This window comes from Lampetra fluviatilis, chromosome 64, assembly GCF_964198595.1.
Source record: "Lampetra fluviatilis chromosome 64, kcLamFluv1.1, whole genome shotgun sequence".
Taxonomy (NCBI): domain Eukaryota; kingdom Metazoa; phylum Chordata; class Hyperoartia; order Petromyzontiformes; family Petromyzontidae; genus Lampetra; species Lampetra fluviatilis.
In genome coordinates this window covers 911,564-930,595 of record NC_136338.1, presented here as the reverse complement: position 1 = coordinate 930,595, position 19,032 = coordinate 911,564, and the positions used below count along the sequence as shown (strand labels likewise).

The following is a 19,032-nucleotide window of genomic DNA, read 5'->3' as shown; positions in this document are numbered from 1 at the left end:
TGGTGGTGGTTGTTGTTGTTGTTTGCGATCGTTTACCCCCCCGGGGGAAGGTCTCGCCGAGTCTCAAGACTCCCTTTAAGGAGGGGTCCTTACAAGTCCTTGCGATAGAGGCGGGATGTGTTGCTGCTGCTCCGGCTGTATAGATTTGCGGTGGGATTTTAGCTGAATTGGCATGTTTTGGTCAGCACACGTTACACTGTGCGTGTGTGTGTTTGGTTATGATGGGGGAGATCATACAAATACCACTCACTCTGTAGAACAGGGAGAGATCATACAAACTCTATTCACTCTGTAGAACAAGGGGAGATCATATAAACTCAACTCACTCACTCTGTAGTACAGGGAGAGATCATACAAACTCTATTCACTCTGTAGAACAGGGGGAGATCATACAAACTCCATTCACTCTGTAGAACAGGGGGAGATCATACAAACTCCACTCACTCTGTAGAACAGGGGGAGATCATACAAACTCCACTCACTCACTTTGTAGAACAGGGGGAGATCATACAAACTCTATTCACTCTGTAGAACAGGGGGGGATCATACAAACTACACTCACTCACTCTGTAGAACAGGGAGAGATCATACAAACTCCACTCACTCACTCTGTAGAACAGGGAGAGATCATACAAACTCCACTCACTCTGTAGAACAGGGGGAGATCATACAAACTCCACTCACTCACTCTGTAGAACAGGGGGAGATCATACAAACTACACTCACTCACTCTGTAGAACAGGGAGATCATACAAATCCACTCTGTAGAACAGGGGGAGATCACACAAACTCCTCTCACTCACTTTGTAGAACAGGGGGAGATCATACAAACTCCACTCACTCACTCTGTAGAACAGGGAGATCATACAAACTCCACTCACTCACTCTGTAGAACAGGGAGAGATCATACAAACTCCACTCACTCACTCTGTAGAACAGGGGGAGATCATACAAACTCCACTCACTCACTCTGTAGAACAGGGAGATCATACAAACTCCACTCACTCACTCTGTAGAACAGGGGGAGATCATACAAACTCCATCATGGGTACCTCCCCTCCCAGTATAAAAAATAAGATTAGGTTTTACCCTTTATAGCGATAAAACAGCTGTGTTAAGATATTAAAACACTAAACTGAAACCGCTTGCAACGAATCATGGCTGCATTGACCACACGTTCTTGTAGTGAACATGCAAAGAAAACCATGCTCTGGTAGTATATGATGCATTGTTTTTGAAACGCTTTGGTCCACACCAGAGACAGCTTTCTTTAGAGCCTAGTCTCCAATGTGTTAGACCAGAGGGCAAGGCCAAAAGGCGAACTTCTTCACACCTGTTGTATTGCCTTTTCATATCTACTAACCCCACTCACTCTCAGTAGACACACAATGGCCGACTAATCTTGCAAACGACGTCGCGTCATCGTGAACGTACCCACACTACGAGGGAAACAGACGACGGGCGCGTGAAGAGCGCGTTCCCGGTTCGTCACACTCGCCTGCCAGCATTAACCGGGGCCGGGCCGCTGGATTCGAACCACGAACCTCTCTAAGCGCAGATAGAACATGAATAGATCGCAACACAAGCATCCTTGGGAAGAGCACATCTCAAGCCGATAACACATTCCTGGTAGGAACGTTGGATTGCTCGGTCAATGGAGTCAACGGCGGCGTGGTGTATTCCGCAAATATGCCCCGTACTGTGAGGGCGGGCACAAGCCGGCGTGAGTAGGTTAAACGTTGAGTTTTATAAGGGCACCACGGGGTGACCAGCCCCTCCCCACCCAGCCCACCTCTCCCACCCCCCACCCAGCCCCACCCCTCCCACCCCCCACCCAGCCCCACCCTCCCCTCCCAGCCACTCCCCACCCTCCCCACCCAGCCCCTCCCTACCCTCCCTTCCCTACCCAACCCCTCCCTTCATATCCAGCCCCTCCCTGCACGAAAGCTTCGAATCGAGAGTGATACTCTCCAAGCGTGTTGCCCCGCCCCTACGAACCCGGCGGTCCCGGGGTTCGATTCCCCACTCGCGGCCACCAACACCGGCGACGATTGTCTGAATCGGTCCTGGGCCTCCCCCTAGGTCGACTCGGCCTCAAACGAGTACCTGGTGCGGTGTGTAGTAAACATCTCCGCTCGGGAGACAAAAGCGGCCGGGCGTGGTGCTCGCTAACAGCACTTGCCCCTACGGTCTGCCAAGGCTATGAGGGAGAATCTTTGTGTTTTTGTGTGCGCCAGCGAGGTGAAGTATGGCTGGACCCTGAGAACCCGTGCAGCCTGTGCACGTGCGCGCAGCACGGCCGCGTGCAGTGCAGCGTGCGGCAGTGCCCCACTCCCACCGGTGAGCCACACTCCACCCCACCTGACTCTAAACTACACCCCACGTGACCCCAACCTACACCCCACGTGACCCCACCCCCCAAACTCCACCCCACGTGACCCCACCCCCCAAACTACACCCCACGTGACCCCCACCCCCCAAACTCCACCCCACGTGACCCCACCCCCCAAACTACACCCCACGTGACCCCACCCCCCAAACTACACCCCACGTGACCCCACCCCCAAACTCCACCCCACGTGACCCCACCCCACGTGACCCCACCCCCCAAACTCCACCCCACGTGACCCCACCCCCCAAACTCCACCCCACGTGACCCCACCCCCCAAACTCCACCCCACGTGACCCCACCCCCCAAACTCCACCCCACGTGACCCCACCCCACGTGACCCCACCCCCCAAACTACACCCCACGTGACCCCACCCCCCAAACTACACCCCACGTGACCCCACCCCCCAAACTCCACCCCACGTGACCCCACCCCCCAAACTACACCCCACGTGACCCCACCCCCCAAACTCCACCCCACGTGACCCCACCCCCCAAACTCCACCCCACGTGACCCCACCCCACGTGACCCCACCCCCCAAACTACACCCCACGTGACCCCACCCCCCAAACTCCACCCCACGTGACCCCACCCCACGTGACCCCACCCCCCAAACTACACCCCACGTGACCCCACCCCCCAAACTCCACCCCACGTGACCCCACCCCCCAAACTACACCCCACGTGACCCCACCCCCCAAACTACACCCCACGTGACCCCACCCCCCAAACTCCACCCCACGTGACCCCACCCCACGTGACCCCACCCCCCAAACTACACCCCACGTGACCCCACCCCACGTGACCCCACCCCCCAAACTACACCCCACGTGACCCCACCCCACGTGACCCCACCCCCCAAACTCCACCCCACGTGACCCCACCCCCCAAACTACACCCCACGTGACCCCACCCCACGTGACCCCACCCCCCAAACTACACCCCACGTGACCCCACCCCACGTGACCCCACCCCCCAAACTCCACCCCACGTGACCCCACCCCACGTGACCCCACCCCCCAAACTCCACCCCACGTGACCCCACCCCCACGTGACCCCCACCCCCCAAACTACACCCCACGTGACCCCACCCCACGTGACCCCCACCCCCCAAACTCCACCCCACGTGACCCCACCCCCCAAACTCCACCCCACGTGACCCCACCCCACGTGACCCCACCCCCCAAACTCCACCCCACGTGACCCCACCCCCCAAACTCCACCCCACGTGACCCCACCCCACGTGACCCCACCCCCCAAACTCCACCCCACGTGACCCCACCCCACGTGACCCCACCCCCCAAACTACACCCCACGTGACCCCACCCCACGTGACCCCACCCCACGTGACCCCACCCCCCAAACTACACCCCACGTGACCCCACCCCACGTGACCCCACCCCACGTGACCCCACCCCCCAAACTCCACCCCACGTGACCCCACCCCACGTGACCCCACCCCCCAAACTCCACCCCACGTGACCCCACCCCACGTGACCCCACCCCCCAAACTCCACCCCACGTGACCCCACCCCACGTGACCCCACCCCACGTGACCCCACCCCCCAAACTACACCCCACGTGACCCCACCCCCCAAACTCCACCCCACGTGACCCCACCCCACGTGACCCCACCCCCAAACTACACCCCACGTGACCCCACCCCCCAAACTACACCCCACGTGACCCCACCCCCACGTGACCCCACCCCCCAAACTACACCCCACGTGACCCCACCCCCCAAACTACACCCCACGTGACCCCACCCCACGTGACCCCACCCCCCAAACTACACCCCACGTGACCCGACCCCCCAAACTACACCCCACGTGACCCCACCCCACGTGACCCCACCCCCCAAACTACACCCCACGTGACCCCACCCCCCAAACTACACCCCACGTGACCCGACCCCCCAAACTACACCCCACGTGACCCCACCCCCCAAACTACACCCCACGTGACCCCCACCCCCCAAACTCCACCCCACGTGACCCCACCCCCCAAACTACACCCCACGTGACCCCACCCCCCAAACTACACCCCACGTGACCCCACCCCCCAAACTACACCCCACGTGACCCCACCCCCCAAACTACACCCCACGTGACCCCACATCCGCGTTTGCCAATTTACTTCTCCCCGTTGCTGCCCGCGCCCGATGATTGTTCAACTCGTCTTCTCACTAACTCACTTACACACTTACACACTCACTTACACTCACTTACACACTCACTCACACACTTACACACTCACTCACACACTCACTCACTCTCACTCACATACACACTCACACACGCACACTCACTCTGACTCTCAATCACTCACACTCACTCACTCACACTCACTCACTCACATACTCACACTGACTCACTCTCACACTCACTCACTCACATACTCACACTGACTCACTCTCACACTCACTCACATACTCACACTGACTCACTCTCACTCACTCACTCGCCTTGCTTCTGCCGTGGAAGATGCCCGACGCCGCAGCGTCATAGTGCCCTGCTGCAGCTCCCCGTGGCCCTGCCAGGGTTGCCCCCCCCCCTCCACCCCCCACCGCCCCCCCCACCCTCCACCGCCCCCCACCCCCACACCACCAACCCCCCTCCACCCCCCACCGCCCCCCCCCCCCACTTCCTCTCTTATCACTCTCCGGGTGAGTGGAGCTGAAACGACCGCGATGTAATCTGGCCGCGTGTCGGGTGGCGGGGGTCTCGACGACACAGACACCTCATCCAGATCCTTCCCCGTTGACCAAATCCGCCCCCCCTCCTCCCCCCCATCTCCAATTAATTAATGAAGGTTATTAATTGACCTCAACGTGGTGCCCCCCCCCCCGCTATTCCTTCTGACCCCCCCCGCCCCCCCCCCAACTCAGCCCCCCCAAGCTGCGCCCCGTGCGAGGTCCCCCCGCGAGAAACTCAGCTCGGACAAATGCTGCCCAGAGGTTGAGTGCGGTGAGTACACGCCAAGGACGCCGCGCGTCTCTCTCTCATCATCATCATCATCATCGCGGTGGCGCGAGATGTTGACTACCTCGCCTGGTGCGCAGGAGGTCGCGGTAGATGTTGACTACCTCGCGTGGTGTACAGGAGGTCGTGGGTTCCATCCCGACCCTGACGACACCTGCTGCTGCTGTATATTTGGAGTTTGGGCCATACACCACGTGTCCCTTCTGTCACCTTTGGCCCACATCCTTACCCTGCCCTGTCACGTGCCCTTGCCAGCCAATCAGGCTGCTACGTCCTCAGATGCCCCCCTCTCTGCCAGCTACCAGAACCCCGAGGGGCCTCTCCCATGGCATCGTCTAACTGTTGGCAGAGGGCTACTACACACGCAACTCCTCTCGTTGTCGGTAGATGGCGCTAGGCGCCGTAGTGACACATTATATGTCACTACAAATGTATAAATGACGATAATCACCTTCGGTGGGCTATCACTTGTGGCCAGGTAACTTCTGAAAAAGTGATTGATAGCTCTGGTTAAATAAGAAAATGTTTACGGTTTTTTATAGTTTATAGACAAAGATCCCCAGTGCAGCCTGAACACGCTGTCGGGGCAAGTGCTGTTTGCGAGTAGCAGACGGCAGATGGCGTTTGCTGATGATTGTACTGATGCTGGTGCTGATGACGGTGCTGATGAAGATGGTTCTACTGATGATGATGCTGGTTCTGTTGATGATGGTGCTGTGCTTGTGAGCGTGTGTGTTAATGTGTGTGTGTGTGTTGATGTGTGTGTTGATGTGTGTGTTGATGTGTGTGTTCATGTGTATGTTCATGTGTGTGTTCATGTGTGTGTGTGTGCGTGTGTGTTCATGTGTGTGTGTGTTCATGTGTGTGTCCGTGTGTGCGCGCGTATGTGTTGATATGTGTTGATGTGTGTTCATGTGTGTGTGTTCATGTGTGTGTTCATGTGTGTGTTCATGTGTATGTTAATGTGTGTGTTCATGTGTGTGTGCGTGTGTGTTCATGTGTGTGTTCATGTGTGTGTGTGCGTAGTGTGCGAGGAGGCGTCGTGCGAGCGAGTGGCCGTGCCGCGCTGTGGCCCGGGACTCCTGGCCGAGCGGCTCAACCACAGCGCGTGCCGGCCGGCCTACCACTGTGGTGAGCCTGCCCCCCGCTCTCTCCCCTCGCTCTCCCCACGCTCTCCCTTCACTCTCCCCTCTCTCCCCACTCTCTCCTCACCCCAACCCCCCCCCCCCCCCACTATCCTCTATCACCCCCCCACTCTCCCCACTCTCCCCACTCTCCCCTCTCTCCTCACCCCACTCTCCCCCCCCCCACTCTCCCCTCTCTCCTCATCCTCTTCTCCCCTTACCCTCTCTCTTCACTCCTTACCTAACCCCCCCCCCACCCCCCCCCCGCCCCCCACAGTGTGCCACCCAGAGGCGTGCCCCCTGGCCCCCCAGTGCCCCCCACGCCGCTCCCTCTCCGTCTCCGAGGGGCCCTGCTGCCGAGACTTCTCCTGCGACTGCCGGCCCTGCCCGGGGGTGGGGGGCGGGGGGGGGCCCGCCCCCCCCTGGCCCCTCCCCCGCAGCCCCCCCCCCACCGCGGTGCCCCCCGGGGACACGTGCCCGCACGGCCGTGGACGAGTGCGGCTGCGAGGAGACCGAGTGTCGTCCGCACGACGAGGTGAGACCCCTCGCTCACCTGGTCACTCGCTCACCTGGTCACTCACTCACCTGGTCACTCACTCACCTGGTCACTCACTCACCTGGTCACTCACTCACCTGGTCACTCACTCACCTGGTCACTCACTCACCTGTCCACTCACTCACCTGGTCACTCACTTACCTGCCCACTCACTCACCTGGTCACTCACTCACCTGCCCACTCACTCACCTGGTCACTCACTCACCTGGTCACTCGCTCACCTGGTCACTCACTCACCTGCCCACTCACTCACCTGGTCACTCACTCACCTGGTCACTCACTCACCTGTCCACTCACTCACCTGGTCACACACTCACCTGTCCACTCACTCACCTGCCCACTCACTCACCTGGTCACTCACTCACCTGGTCACTCACTCACCTGCCCACTCACTCACCTGGTCACTCACTCACCTGGTCACTCGCTCACCTGGTCACTCACTCACCTGCCCACTCACTCACCTGGTCACTCACTCACCTGTCCACTCACTCACCTGGTCACTCACTCACTCACCTGCCCACTCACTCTCCTGCCCACTCACTCACCTGTTCAATCACTCACCTGGTCACTCACTCACCTGCCCACTCACTCACATGGTCACTCACTCACCTAGCCACTCACTCACCTGCCCACTCACTCACCTGCCCACTCACTCACCTGGTCACTCAATCACCTGGTCACTCACTCACCTGGTCACTCACTCACCTGCCCACTCACTCACCTGGTCACTCACTCACCTGGTCACTCACTCACCTGTCCACTCACTCACCTGGTCACTCACTCACCTGCCCACTCACCTTCCCCCTCACTCACCTGCCCCCTCGCTCACCTGCCCACTCACTCACCTGCCCACTCACCTGCCCCCTCACTCACCTGCCCCCTCGCTCACCTGCCCACTCACTCACCTGCCCACTCACCTGCCTACTTACCCACCTGCCCCCTCACTCACCTGCCCCCCCCCCCAGGTGTGTGTGGACTCTGGGGTGGAGCGTGCGCTGGGTGAGCGCTGGAGCAGGAACTGCAGCGACTGCTCCTGCCGGGCCGAGGGGGCCAATGGGGGCGAGGGGGGCGAGGGGGAGGCGAGGAGGGGGCCGGCGGCCGTGCGGTGCGTGCCGCGGAGCTGCGACAGGAGATGCCCACTGGTAACGTCATCGCCGGGGTCGTCATCATCGTCGCCGTCAATGTCATCGTCATCATGATCATCATCATGATCGTCATCATCATTATCATCATTATCATCATCATCATCAACGTCATCATCATTATCATCATTATCATCATCATCAACGTCATCATCGTCATCATGATCATCATCATGATCATCAACATCATCGTCATCATCATTATCATCATTATCATCATTATCATCGTCATCAACGTCATCATCGTCATCATCATTATCATCATTATCATCAACATCATCGTCATCATCGTCATCATCATTATCATCATTATCATCAACATCATCATCGTCATCATTATCATCATCATCATCAACGTCATCATCGTCATCATCATGATTATCATCAACGCCATCATCGTCATCGTCATCAACGCCATCGTCATCATTATCATCATTATCGCCATCATCATTGCCGCCATCATCATCGCCATCATCATTATCATCATCGCCATCAGTGTCATCATCATTATCATCGATGTCATCATCGTCATCATTTGTCATCGTCATCATTGTCAACATCATCGTCATCATTGTCAACATCATTGTCATCGTCACTGAGGTCGTTGTCATTATTATGATGAGTGCCATCATCATGAGCGTCATAATCGCCATCATCGTCATCATCATCGTCAACATTATGGTTATTTTCCATCATCATCATCATCATCGACGTGGTCTTCATCAACACCATCATCAACTACAGCACATCTGTCAAAAAGAGCTTCATAGCTGATCAGATTCATCCTGCAGTCTGAAGAGAGATTCCCATTCTGATTCTGAACATCGTCATTGGCGTAATAACATCATCAGCAGCAGCAGCAGCATCGTCATCAACATTATCCTCATCTTCATAATCTTGGACGTTATCATCATCGTCATCATCGTTCGTTTCATCGTTAGCAACAACTTTACAATCATCATGAACTCTTACTTGCATCATCATCATCATCACCACTCTCTCTCGATCCACCTGCTTGTCTCGCTGTGTCTCTCTCGCTGTGTCTGTCTCTGTGTCTCTCTCACTGTGTCTCTGTCTGTGTCTCTCTCACTCTGTCTGTGTCTCTGTGTCTCTCTCACTGTGTCTCTGTCTGTGTCTCTGTATCTCTGTGTGTGTCTCTGTGTCTCTGTCTGTGTCTCTCTCACTGTGTCTCTGTGTATCTGTATCTCTGTGTCTCTGTGTCTCTCTCACTGTGTCTCTGTGTATCTGTGTCTCTGTGTGTGTCTCTGTGTCTCTGTCTGTGTCTCTCTCACTGTGTTTCTGTGTCTCTGTATCTCTGTGTCTCTGTGTCTCTGTCTGTGTCTCTCTCACTGTGTCTCTGTGTCTCTGTATCTCTGTGTGTCTGTGTCTCTGTCTGTGTCTCTCTCACTGTGTCTCTGTGTATCTGTATCTCTGTGTGTGTTTCTGTCTGTGTCTCTCTCACTGTGTCTCTCTGTGTGTCTCTGTGTGTCTGTGTCTCAGGGCCACGTGTTTGTCGCGGCTCGTGACGGCTGCTGCGGGGCCTGTGAGCTCACGAGCTGCTTGGTGGAGAGCGGCACGGGCCGGGGAGACGAAGTGGCCACGACCAGCGTCTACCGCGTGCGTGCCACCACCACCACCACAACCACCACAACCACTGCCACCACCACCACAACCACCACAACCACCACAACCACTGCCACCACCACCACAACCACCACAACCACTGCCACCACCACCACCACCACAACCACCACAACCACAGCCACCGCCACCACCACCACAACCACCACAACCACAGCCACCGCCACCACCACCACAACCACCACAACCACAGCCACCGCCACCACCACCACAACCACCACAACCACAGCCACCACCACCACCACAACCACCACAACCACAGCCACCGCCACCACCACCACCACAACCACCACAACCACAGCCACCACAACCACAGCCACCACAACCACAGCCACCACCGCCACCACCACCACAACCACTGCCACCAGCACCAATAGCAACATACCAACACCCGCCATTCGCCACTAAGTGACGGTGACGTCACCACGTCGCCTGTGCCAGGCCACGTGCACTTCGAGGCCACGTGACAGGTGTCGAACGCCCGCTGTGCTACGAACCCGGCGGCCTGGGTTAGATTCCCGCTCACGGCCAACACCGGTGACGATTACCTGAACCGGTCCTGGGCCTCCCCTAGGTCGACTCGGCCTCAAATTAGTATCCAGTGCGGTGCGTAATAAACATCGCCACTGGGGAGACAAAGGCGGCCGGGCGTGGTGCTGGCCACCCCACCCCCTCGCGTGCCGTTCCGGCCTTCATAGGCGCTGCTGCTCGCTAACAGCACTTGCCCCTGCAGTCTGTTGAGGCTCCACGGGGGACCTTTGTCTTTGTGGCGTGTGCGCAGTTGGGAGAGGAGTGGCCCGTGCCAGGAGCCCCCTGCTCCCGCTACAGGTGCGAGCGCGACCCGCTGGCGGTGGGGGGGGGCCCGGCCCCCCGCAGGGTCAACGTCACGTGCGGGCCCCCCGCAGTGCCCGACTCGTGCCCCCCAGGGACCCGCCTGGACTGCGCACAGCTGAGGCGGTGCTGCCCCGTCTGCCAGTGCGGTGAGCGACAGTCGGACGGTTCAAATCCAACCGACGGATCCAGGGACATTTGTTTTTAAATGTAATTTTGTTGTTGTTAGTTTGATGATTATTTGGTGTTGTGAGTTATTTGGTAGTTCATCTTCTCGGTTCTTTCGGTAAAGTCACGTAGAAGGGAAATAATAAAATAATAAAAAATTAACATAATAACGTAATTCTCACGACGTTTCGGCTACAACGCAAGCAGCCGTCCTCAGGTGAAGAATGAAACAACACCAAGCTTGGTGGTGTTCCACGCATTTCCCATAAATATGCTAAAATCCTCTTGATATGCAAATTCTTTTGTCAAGGCGCTCTTCTTCCCCCTCCAACCCAGCTTAAATATACGCTCCAAGCTTGGTGGTGTTTCATTCTTCACCTGAGGACGGCTGCTTGCGTTGTAGCCGAAACGTCGTGAGAATTATTTTATTATGTTTTATTTTTATTATTTTATTATTTCCCTTCTACGTGACTTTACCGAAAGAACCAAGAATAGAATAAGTTGGACAAAGATCTCCCGTATAGGCTTAACAGGCTGTAGGGGCAAGTGCTGTTAGCGAGCACCTATGAAGGCCGGCACGGCACACGAGAGGGTGGGTGGCCAGCACCACGCCCGGCCGCTTTTGTCTGGTTTGAGGCTGAGTCGATCTAGGGGAGGCCCAGGATCGGTTCAGATAATCGTCACTGGTGGTGTTGGCCGTGAGCGGGAATCGAACCCGGGAAGCCAGGTTCGTAGCGCAGCGTAGCGCTAACCGCTGCACCACCGCTCCCCACTATTCGGACACACACACACTGACACACACATATACACATGTAGTAGGATGGTGGTGGTTGTTGTTGTTGTTGTTGTTGTTTGTACAAATGGAAGTAACTAGAAGGGGAGGAAGAGCTCTCAGAGTAACGTCTTGAGGACGACACGGTGAGAGATCGGTGCCGGAGAGATGTCGCCGCTACGGGAGAATATTGACAGGACAACACGGAGGGAAGTGGAAACCAGTGACTCAATGTCCTCCATATGAGAGGGGCCTGTGAACAATCAACAAGACGCATCGTTAACCTCCGTCGGGGATGAACCATCGGCGTGGAACTCATCGTGAGCGGAGTCTCCGCGTCAAAGTTCCACATTCAGTCCGCCGTCTCGCGTGCTGAGAACACAAACGAATACACGAGAGAGAGACACCACCACCACCACCACCATGATCATCATCATCATCGTGGTCGGTGAACCAAGCCAGTCACCCTCCCGTGCTCACGGAGTATTCACACAAATGACCAAAACAGTTTTCCACGAACATCGTGACGCTACACAAATGTGTTCCTATAAACACACACACGCACGCGTGGGCCTTATACACTCGCACGCAAATGCAAAGGTCTCCCGTGTAGCCTCTAACAGGCTGCGGGGGCAAGTGCTGTTCACAAGCAGCCAGCGCCTATGAAGGCCGGCACGGCACACGAGGGGGTGGGTGACCAACACCACGCCGGGCCGCCTTTGTCTCCCCAGTGGCGATGTTTACTACACATTGCACCAGCTACACATTTGAGGCTGAGTCGACCTAGGGGAGGCCCATGACTAATTCAGATAATCTTCACTAGTGTTGGCCGTGATCGGGAATTAAACTCATATCAACAACAACAACAACAACCGCCATTCGCACACTAAATGGCGGTGGCATCACCGTCAAATTCATCTATGCACACAGACACAGACAGACATACACACAGACATACAAACAGACATACACACAGACACACAGACAGACATACATACATACAGACACACAGATATACACACAGATACACAGACACACACACAGACAGACCTACATACAGACAGACACACAGACACACAGACACACAGACAGCCAGACACATACACAGACAGACACACACACAGACACACACACAGACAGACATACACACAGACACACTGACAGACAGACACACTGACAGACACACAGACAGACACACTGACAGACAGACACACACACGGACACGTGGACGAGACGCGCCGTTTCCGCAGGCACGGCTGTAAGTGGCCGAGCGCTCCTTTCGGGATCAAAACAAAAACAGCGGAAAGTCAAACAAAGCGCGCGGGGTGACGGGGGCCGGGAGGTGACGGGGCGAGGATGGGAGCTGCCATCGCCAGCCCGAAACATCATCGCCCATCGTGCCATCACTCACATCGTAGCCATCGTCATCATCATCATCCTCTAAACATACGGCTCATTCGTCGTCATCAGGAGCAGGGTGCCACGCGGTGCCACGTGGCAGTGGTGATGATCGTGCCTAACAGCGAGCAGGGACCTGGGTTCGATTCCTGACCCGGGTGCCTTTCTGTTGGAAGATTGCTCTCCCCCTGTTCTACAGAGAGAGTGGAGTTTGTATGACCTCCCCCTGTTCTACACAGTGAGTGGAGTTTGTATGATCTCCCCCTGTTCTACTGAGTGAGTGGAGTTTGTATGATCTCCCCCTGTTCTACAAAGAGAGTGGAGTTTGTATGATCTCCCCATGTTCTACAGAGTGAGTGAGTGGAATTTGTATGATCTCCCCATGTTCTACAGAGTGAGTGGAGTTTGTATGATCTCCCCCTGTTCTACTGAGTGAGTGGAGTTTGTATGATCTCCCCCTGTTCTACAGAGTGAGTGAGTGGAGTTTGTATGATCTCCCCATGTTCTACAGAGTGAGTGAGTGGAGTTTGTATGATCTCCCCCTGTTCTACAGAGAGAGTGGAGTTTGTATGATCTCCCCATGTTCTACAGAGTGAGTGGAGTTTGTATGATCTCCCCCTGTTCTACAGAGTGAGTGGAGTTTGTATGATCTCCTCCTGTTCTACAGAGTGAGTGAGTGGAGTTTGTATGATCTCCCCCTGTTCTACAGAGAGAGTGGAGTTTATATGATCTCCCCCTGTTCTACAGAGTGAGTGGAGTTTGTATTCTCACCTATGAAAGCCGGTACAGCACACAAGGGGGTAGGTGGCCGGCACCACGCCCGGCCGCCTTTGTCTCCCTCGTAGAAATGTTTTTACGCACCGCTCCAGGTACTAATTTGAGGCTCAGTCGACCTAGGGGAGGCCCAGGACCGGTTTAGATAATTGTCACTGGTCTTGGCCGTGAGCGGGAATCGAACTTGGGTCGCCAGGTTCGTAGCGCAGCGTAGCGCTAGCCGCTACACCACCGCTCCCACACACACACAGACACGCACACACGCACACACGTTGAAACAGACTTTGCATAATTACTGGAAATGTTTGGGATGCTTCTAATCCTGGAATTATTTGCACGTTAGAAATGTCCCACGTGTGCACTGGGTAAAGTTAGATTTGTCTGGCGGGCGTGCTGCTTGTTACAGGCCTGAACAGCACTTGCCCCAACAGTCTACAAGGTGGAACAGGGGTTCTGTGTCTAGAGGGTATCTTCACCATGCGTGTGTACGCCGATATAAAAGTGCGTGACATTTCGACTTTAAACTTTCGTGACTGCAGGAATTTATATTCTTTATTTCTTTCGGAAAAGTCACGTGACTTTACCGAAATAACTATAGAATGTGAACGTGTGTTTGTGTGTGTGTACATGTGCATAGAAGTGTGTAAGTGTGTGTAAGTGTGTATACCCGTGTGTGTGTGTGCGCATACAAGTGTGTGTATTAGTGTGTGTGTGTATCAGTGTGTGTGTATCAGTGTGTGTGTGTGTCAGTGTGTGTGTGTATCAGTGTGTGTGTGTGTATCAGTGTGTCAGTGTGTATGTATCAGTGTGTGTGTGTATCAGTGTGTGTGTGTATATAGGGGAGCGGTGGCGCAGTTGTTAGCGCTACGAACCCGACGACCCGAGTTCGATTCCCGCTCACGGCCACCAGCATCGGTGACGATTACCTGAGCCGGCCCTGGGCCTCCCCTAAGTCGACTCAGGCTCAAAAGAGTACCTGCTGCGATGTGTAAACGTCGCCACTGGGGAGACAAAGGCGGCCGGGCGTGGTACTGGCCACCCACCCCCTCGTGTGCCGTGCCGGCCTTCATAGGTGCTTCTCGCTAACAGCACTTGCCCCAACAGTCTGTTAAGGCTACACGGGGGATCTTTGTCTTTGGGGATGACTGTCAGCCAGGGCAGGTGTACACGCACACACACGCGCGTGTGTGTGTACACACAGACTCACACACGCGTGTTTGTGTGTGTGTGTGTACACACACTCTCGTGCTTGCTGTTACACGTCTACTCCGGGAGTGTTGTGCCAACACGAACTCCGCTCTTGGTGATGCGTCTCCTCCACGGCGGCGTGAGTCGTCATCCGTGTTGAGGAAACAACTCCCAGCACATCGCCGTGTCCCCCTGCTCCACTCGCGTGCACTTCCGCTTGGTGCGTCCCGCTACTGTCAGAGGGGGATGGAGACGGCGGTGGTACCATGACGACGGTGGTACCATGACGACGGTGACGATGATCTCATGGTGATGGAGACGGCGGTGGTACCATGACGACGGTGGTACCATGACGACGGTGACGATGATCTCATGATGAATGAGACGGCGGTGGTACCATGACGACGGTGGTACCATGACGACGGTGACGACGATCTCATGATGATGGAGACGGCGGTGGTACCATGACGACGACGACAATGATCTCATGGTGATGGAGACGGCGGTGGTGCCATGACAACAACGACGACGATCTCATGGTGAAGGAGACGGCGGTGGTACCATGACAACGGTGAAGACGATCCCATGGTGATGGAGACGGCGGTGGTGCCATGACAACAACGACGACGATCTCATGGTGAAGGAGACGGCGGTGGTACCATGACAACGGTGAAGACGATCCCATGGTGATGGAGACGGCGGTGGTGCCATGACAACAACGACGACGATCTCATGGTGATGGAGACGGCGGTGGTACCATGACGACGGTGACGATGACGACGATGATCCCATGGCGATGGAGCTACGGTGACTGTCTCTTGTTGCTCGTGTGCGTGGCTCTCTCTGAAAATGACCATTCACGCTGCTGCCCCCCCCCCCTGCTGCCCCCTGCCCCCCTTGCCCCCCCTACCCCCCTCTGCCCCCCCTGCTGTCCCTCTGCTGCCCCCGTGCTGTCCCGTGTCTGTGTGGATGCAGCGGCCGCGGACTTCTGCGTCCACAACGGCACGACGATGGTCAAGGTGAGCGCCTCGGGGTCACTGACCCCCCCCCCCCCCCAACCTGGTCTGGGCGCCGTTCTGCGTGGGGAGTTTGTGGGGTCCACTCGGTGCCCTTGAGCACGCGCTTGATTCTCTGTGTGAGTCTGTGGGTCTCTGTGTGAGTCTGTGGGTCTCTGTGTGAGTCTGTGGGTCTCTGTGTGAGTCTGTGGGTCTCTGTGTGAGTATGTGGGTCTCTGTGTGAGTCTGGGTCTCTGTGTGAGTCTGTGGGTCTCTGTGTGAGTCTGTGGGTCTCTGTGTGAGTCTGTGGGTCTCTGTGTGAGTCTGTGGGTCTCTGTGTGGGTCTGTGGGTCTCTGTGTGAGTCTGTGGGTCTCTGTGTGAGTCTATGAGTCTCTGTGTTTGTCTGTGGGTCTCTGTGTGAGTCTATGGGTCTCTGTGTGAGTCTATGGGTCTTTGTGTGAGTCTGTGGGTCTCTGTGTGAGTCTGTGGGTCTCTGTGTGGGTCTGTGGGTCTTTGTGTGAGTCTATGGGTCTCTGTGTGAGTCTGTGGGTCTCTGTGTGAGTCTATGAGTCTCTGTGTGAGTCTATGGGTCTCTGTGTGAGTCTGAGGGTCTCTGTGTGAGTCTGCGTCTCTGTGTGAGTCTGGGTCTCTGTGTGAGTATGTGGGTCTCTGTGTGAGTCTATGGGTCTCTGTGTGAGTCTATGGGTCTCTGTGAGTCTATAGGTCTCTATATGAGTCTGTGGGTCGCTGTGTGAGTCTGTGGGTCTCTTTGTGAGTCTATGGGTCTCTGTGTGAGTCTATGGCTCTCTGTGTGAGTCTATGGGTCTCTGTGTGAGTCTATGGGTCTCTGTGAGTCTATAGGTCTCTATATGAGTCTGTGGGTCGCTGTGTGAGTCTGTGTGTCTCTTTGTGAGTCTATGGGTCTCTGTGTGAGTCTATGGCTCTCTGTGTGAGTCTATGGCTCTCTGTGTGAGTCTATGGGTCTCTGTGTGAGTCTATGACTCTCTGTGTGAGTCTATGGCTCTCTGTGTGAGTCTATGGGTCTCTGTGTGAGTCTATGGCTCTATGTGTGAGTCTGTGGCTCTCTGTGTGAGTCTATGGGTCTCTGTGTGAGTCTATGGCTCTCTGTGTGAGTCTATGGGTCTCTGTGTGAGTCTATGGCTCTCTGTGTGAGTCTGTGGCTCTCTGTGTGAGTCTGTGGCTCTCTGTGTGAGTCTATGGCTCTCTGTGTGAGTCTGTGGCTCTCTGTGTGAGTCTATGGGTCTCTGTGTGAGTCTGTGGCTCTCTGTGTGAGTCTGTGGCTCTCTGTGTGAGTCTATGGCTCTCTGTGTGAGTCTGTGGCTCTCTGTGTGAGTCTATGGGTCTCTGTGTGAGTCTATGGCTCTCTGTGTGAGTCTATGGCTCTCTGTGTGAGTCTGTGGCTCTCTGTGTGAGTGTTATGCTGCGCCGTGCCGGCCTTCATAGCTGCTGGTCGCTAAGGGCCCTTGCCCCAGCAGTCTGTCGAGGCTATCCGGGGGAGCACCTTTGTCTCCGTGCTGCCAGGTGGGGGAGTCTCTGCTGCTGGATGAGTGTCAGCGCTGCTCGTGCGAGAAGACACGTGACGCCCTGGGGCCCGGCTTCACTCTCACCTGCAGCCGGACCAGGTGTCCCGTGTGTCCACAGGTGAGGCAGCAGCAGCAGAAGCAGCTGTAGCAGCATTGGCAGCAGCAGCAGCTGTAGCAGCATTGGCAGCAGTAGCAGCAGCAGCAGCAGCAGAAGCAGCTGTAGCAGCATTGGCAGCAGCAGCAGAAGCAGCTGTAGCAGCATTGGCAGCAGTAGCAGAAGCAGCTGTAGCAGCATTGGCAGCAGCAGCAGTAGCAGAAGCAGCTGTAGCAGCAATAAGAGCATTGGCAGCAGTAGTAGCAGTAGCAGCTGTAGCAGCATTGGCAGCAGCAGCAGCAGAAGCAGCTGTAGCAGCAGTAACGGCATTGCAAGCAGCAGTAGCAACATTACAAGCAGCTGTAGCAGCAGCATCGACAGCAGTAGCAGCAGTAGCAGCAGCTGTAGCAGCAGTAACAGCATTGGCAGCAGTAGCAGCTGTAGCAGCAGTAGCAGCAGCAGTATCAGCTGTAGCAGCAGTAACGGCATTGCAAGCAGCAGTAGCAACATTAGAAGCAGTAGTAGCAGCAGCATCGACAGCAGTAGCAGCAGTAGCAGCAGAAGCAACATTAGAAACTGCATCAGAAGCAGCAGCAGCATTGGCAGTAGCAGCAACAGCAGCATTGGCAGCAGCAGCAGCATTGGCTGTAGGAGTTGCAGCAGCAGCAGCATTGGCAGTAGGAGTTGCAGCAGTAGCAGCAGCATTGGCAGTAGGAGTTGCAGCAGTAGCAGCAGCATTGGCAGTAGGAGTTGCAGCAGTAGCAGCATTGGCAGTAGGAGTTGCAGCAGTAGCAGCAGCATTGGCAGTAGGAGTTGCAGCAGCATTGGCTGCAGGAGTAGCAGCAGCATTGGTTGTAGGAGTTGCAGCAGCAGCAGCATTGGCAGTAGGAGTTGCAGCAGCATTGGCAGTAGGAGTTGCAGCAGCATTGGCTGTAGGAGTAGCAGCAGCATTGGTTGTAGGAGTTGCAGCAGCAGCAGCATTGGCAGTAGGAGTAGCAGCAGCAGCAGCAGCATTGGCAGTAGGAGTTGCAGCAGTAGCAGCAGCATTGGCAGTAGGAGTTGCAGCAGCAGCAGCAGCATTGGCAGTAGGAGTTGCAGCAGTAGCAGCATTGGCAGTAGGAGTTGCAGCAGTAGCAGCAGCATTGGCAGTAGGAGTTGCAGCAGCATTGGTTGTAGGAGTTGCAGCAGCAGCAGCATTGGCAGTAGGAGTAGCAGCAGCAGCAGCAGCATTGGCTGTAGGAGTAGCAGCAGCATTGGTTGTAGGAGTTGCAGCAGCATTGGTTGTAGGAGTTGCAGCAGCAGCAGCATTGGCAGTAGGAGTTGCAGGAGTAGCAGCAGCATTGGCTGTAGGAGTAGCAGCAGCATTGGTTGTAGGAGTTGCAGCAGCAGCAGCATTGGCAGTAGGAGTAGCAGCAGCAGCAGCAGCATTGGCA

The 19,032-nt window shown here is 55.9% G+C and overlaps 1 protein-coding gene across 1 annotated transcript in view; it reads left to right on the top strand.

Moving 5' to 3' along the window:
• Nucleotides 1–19,032, top strand: part of LOC144951892 (von Willebrand factor-like) — an 84,353-nt gene that overhangs the window by 54,570 nt on the left and 10,751 nt on the right. Inside the window, 11 exon segments of the mRNA XM_078882238.1 lie at nt 2,238–2,340; nt 5,278–5,306; nt 5,308–5,356; nt 6,398–6,502; nt 6,773–6,896; nt 6,898–7,030; nt 8,017–8,193; nt 9,694–9,810; nt 10,616–10,814; nt 15,941–15,984; nt 17,504–17,623. Of these exon segments, the coding sequence (XP_078738364.1) occupies nt 2,238–2,340; nt 5,278–5,306; nt 5,308–5,356; nt 6,398–6,502; nt 6,773–6,896; nt 6,898–7,030; nt 8,017–8,193; nt 9,694–9,810; nt 10,616–10,814; nt 15,941–15,984; nt 17,504–17,623 (1,200 nt within the window).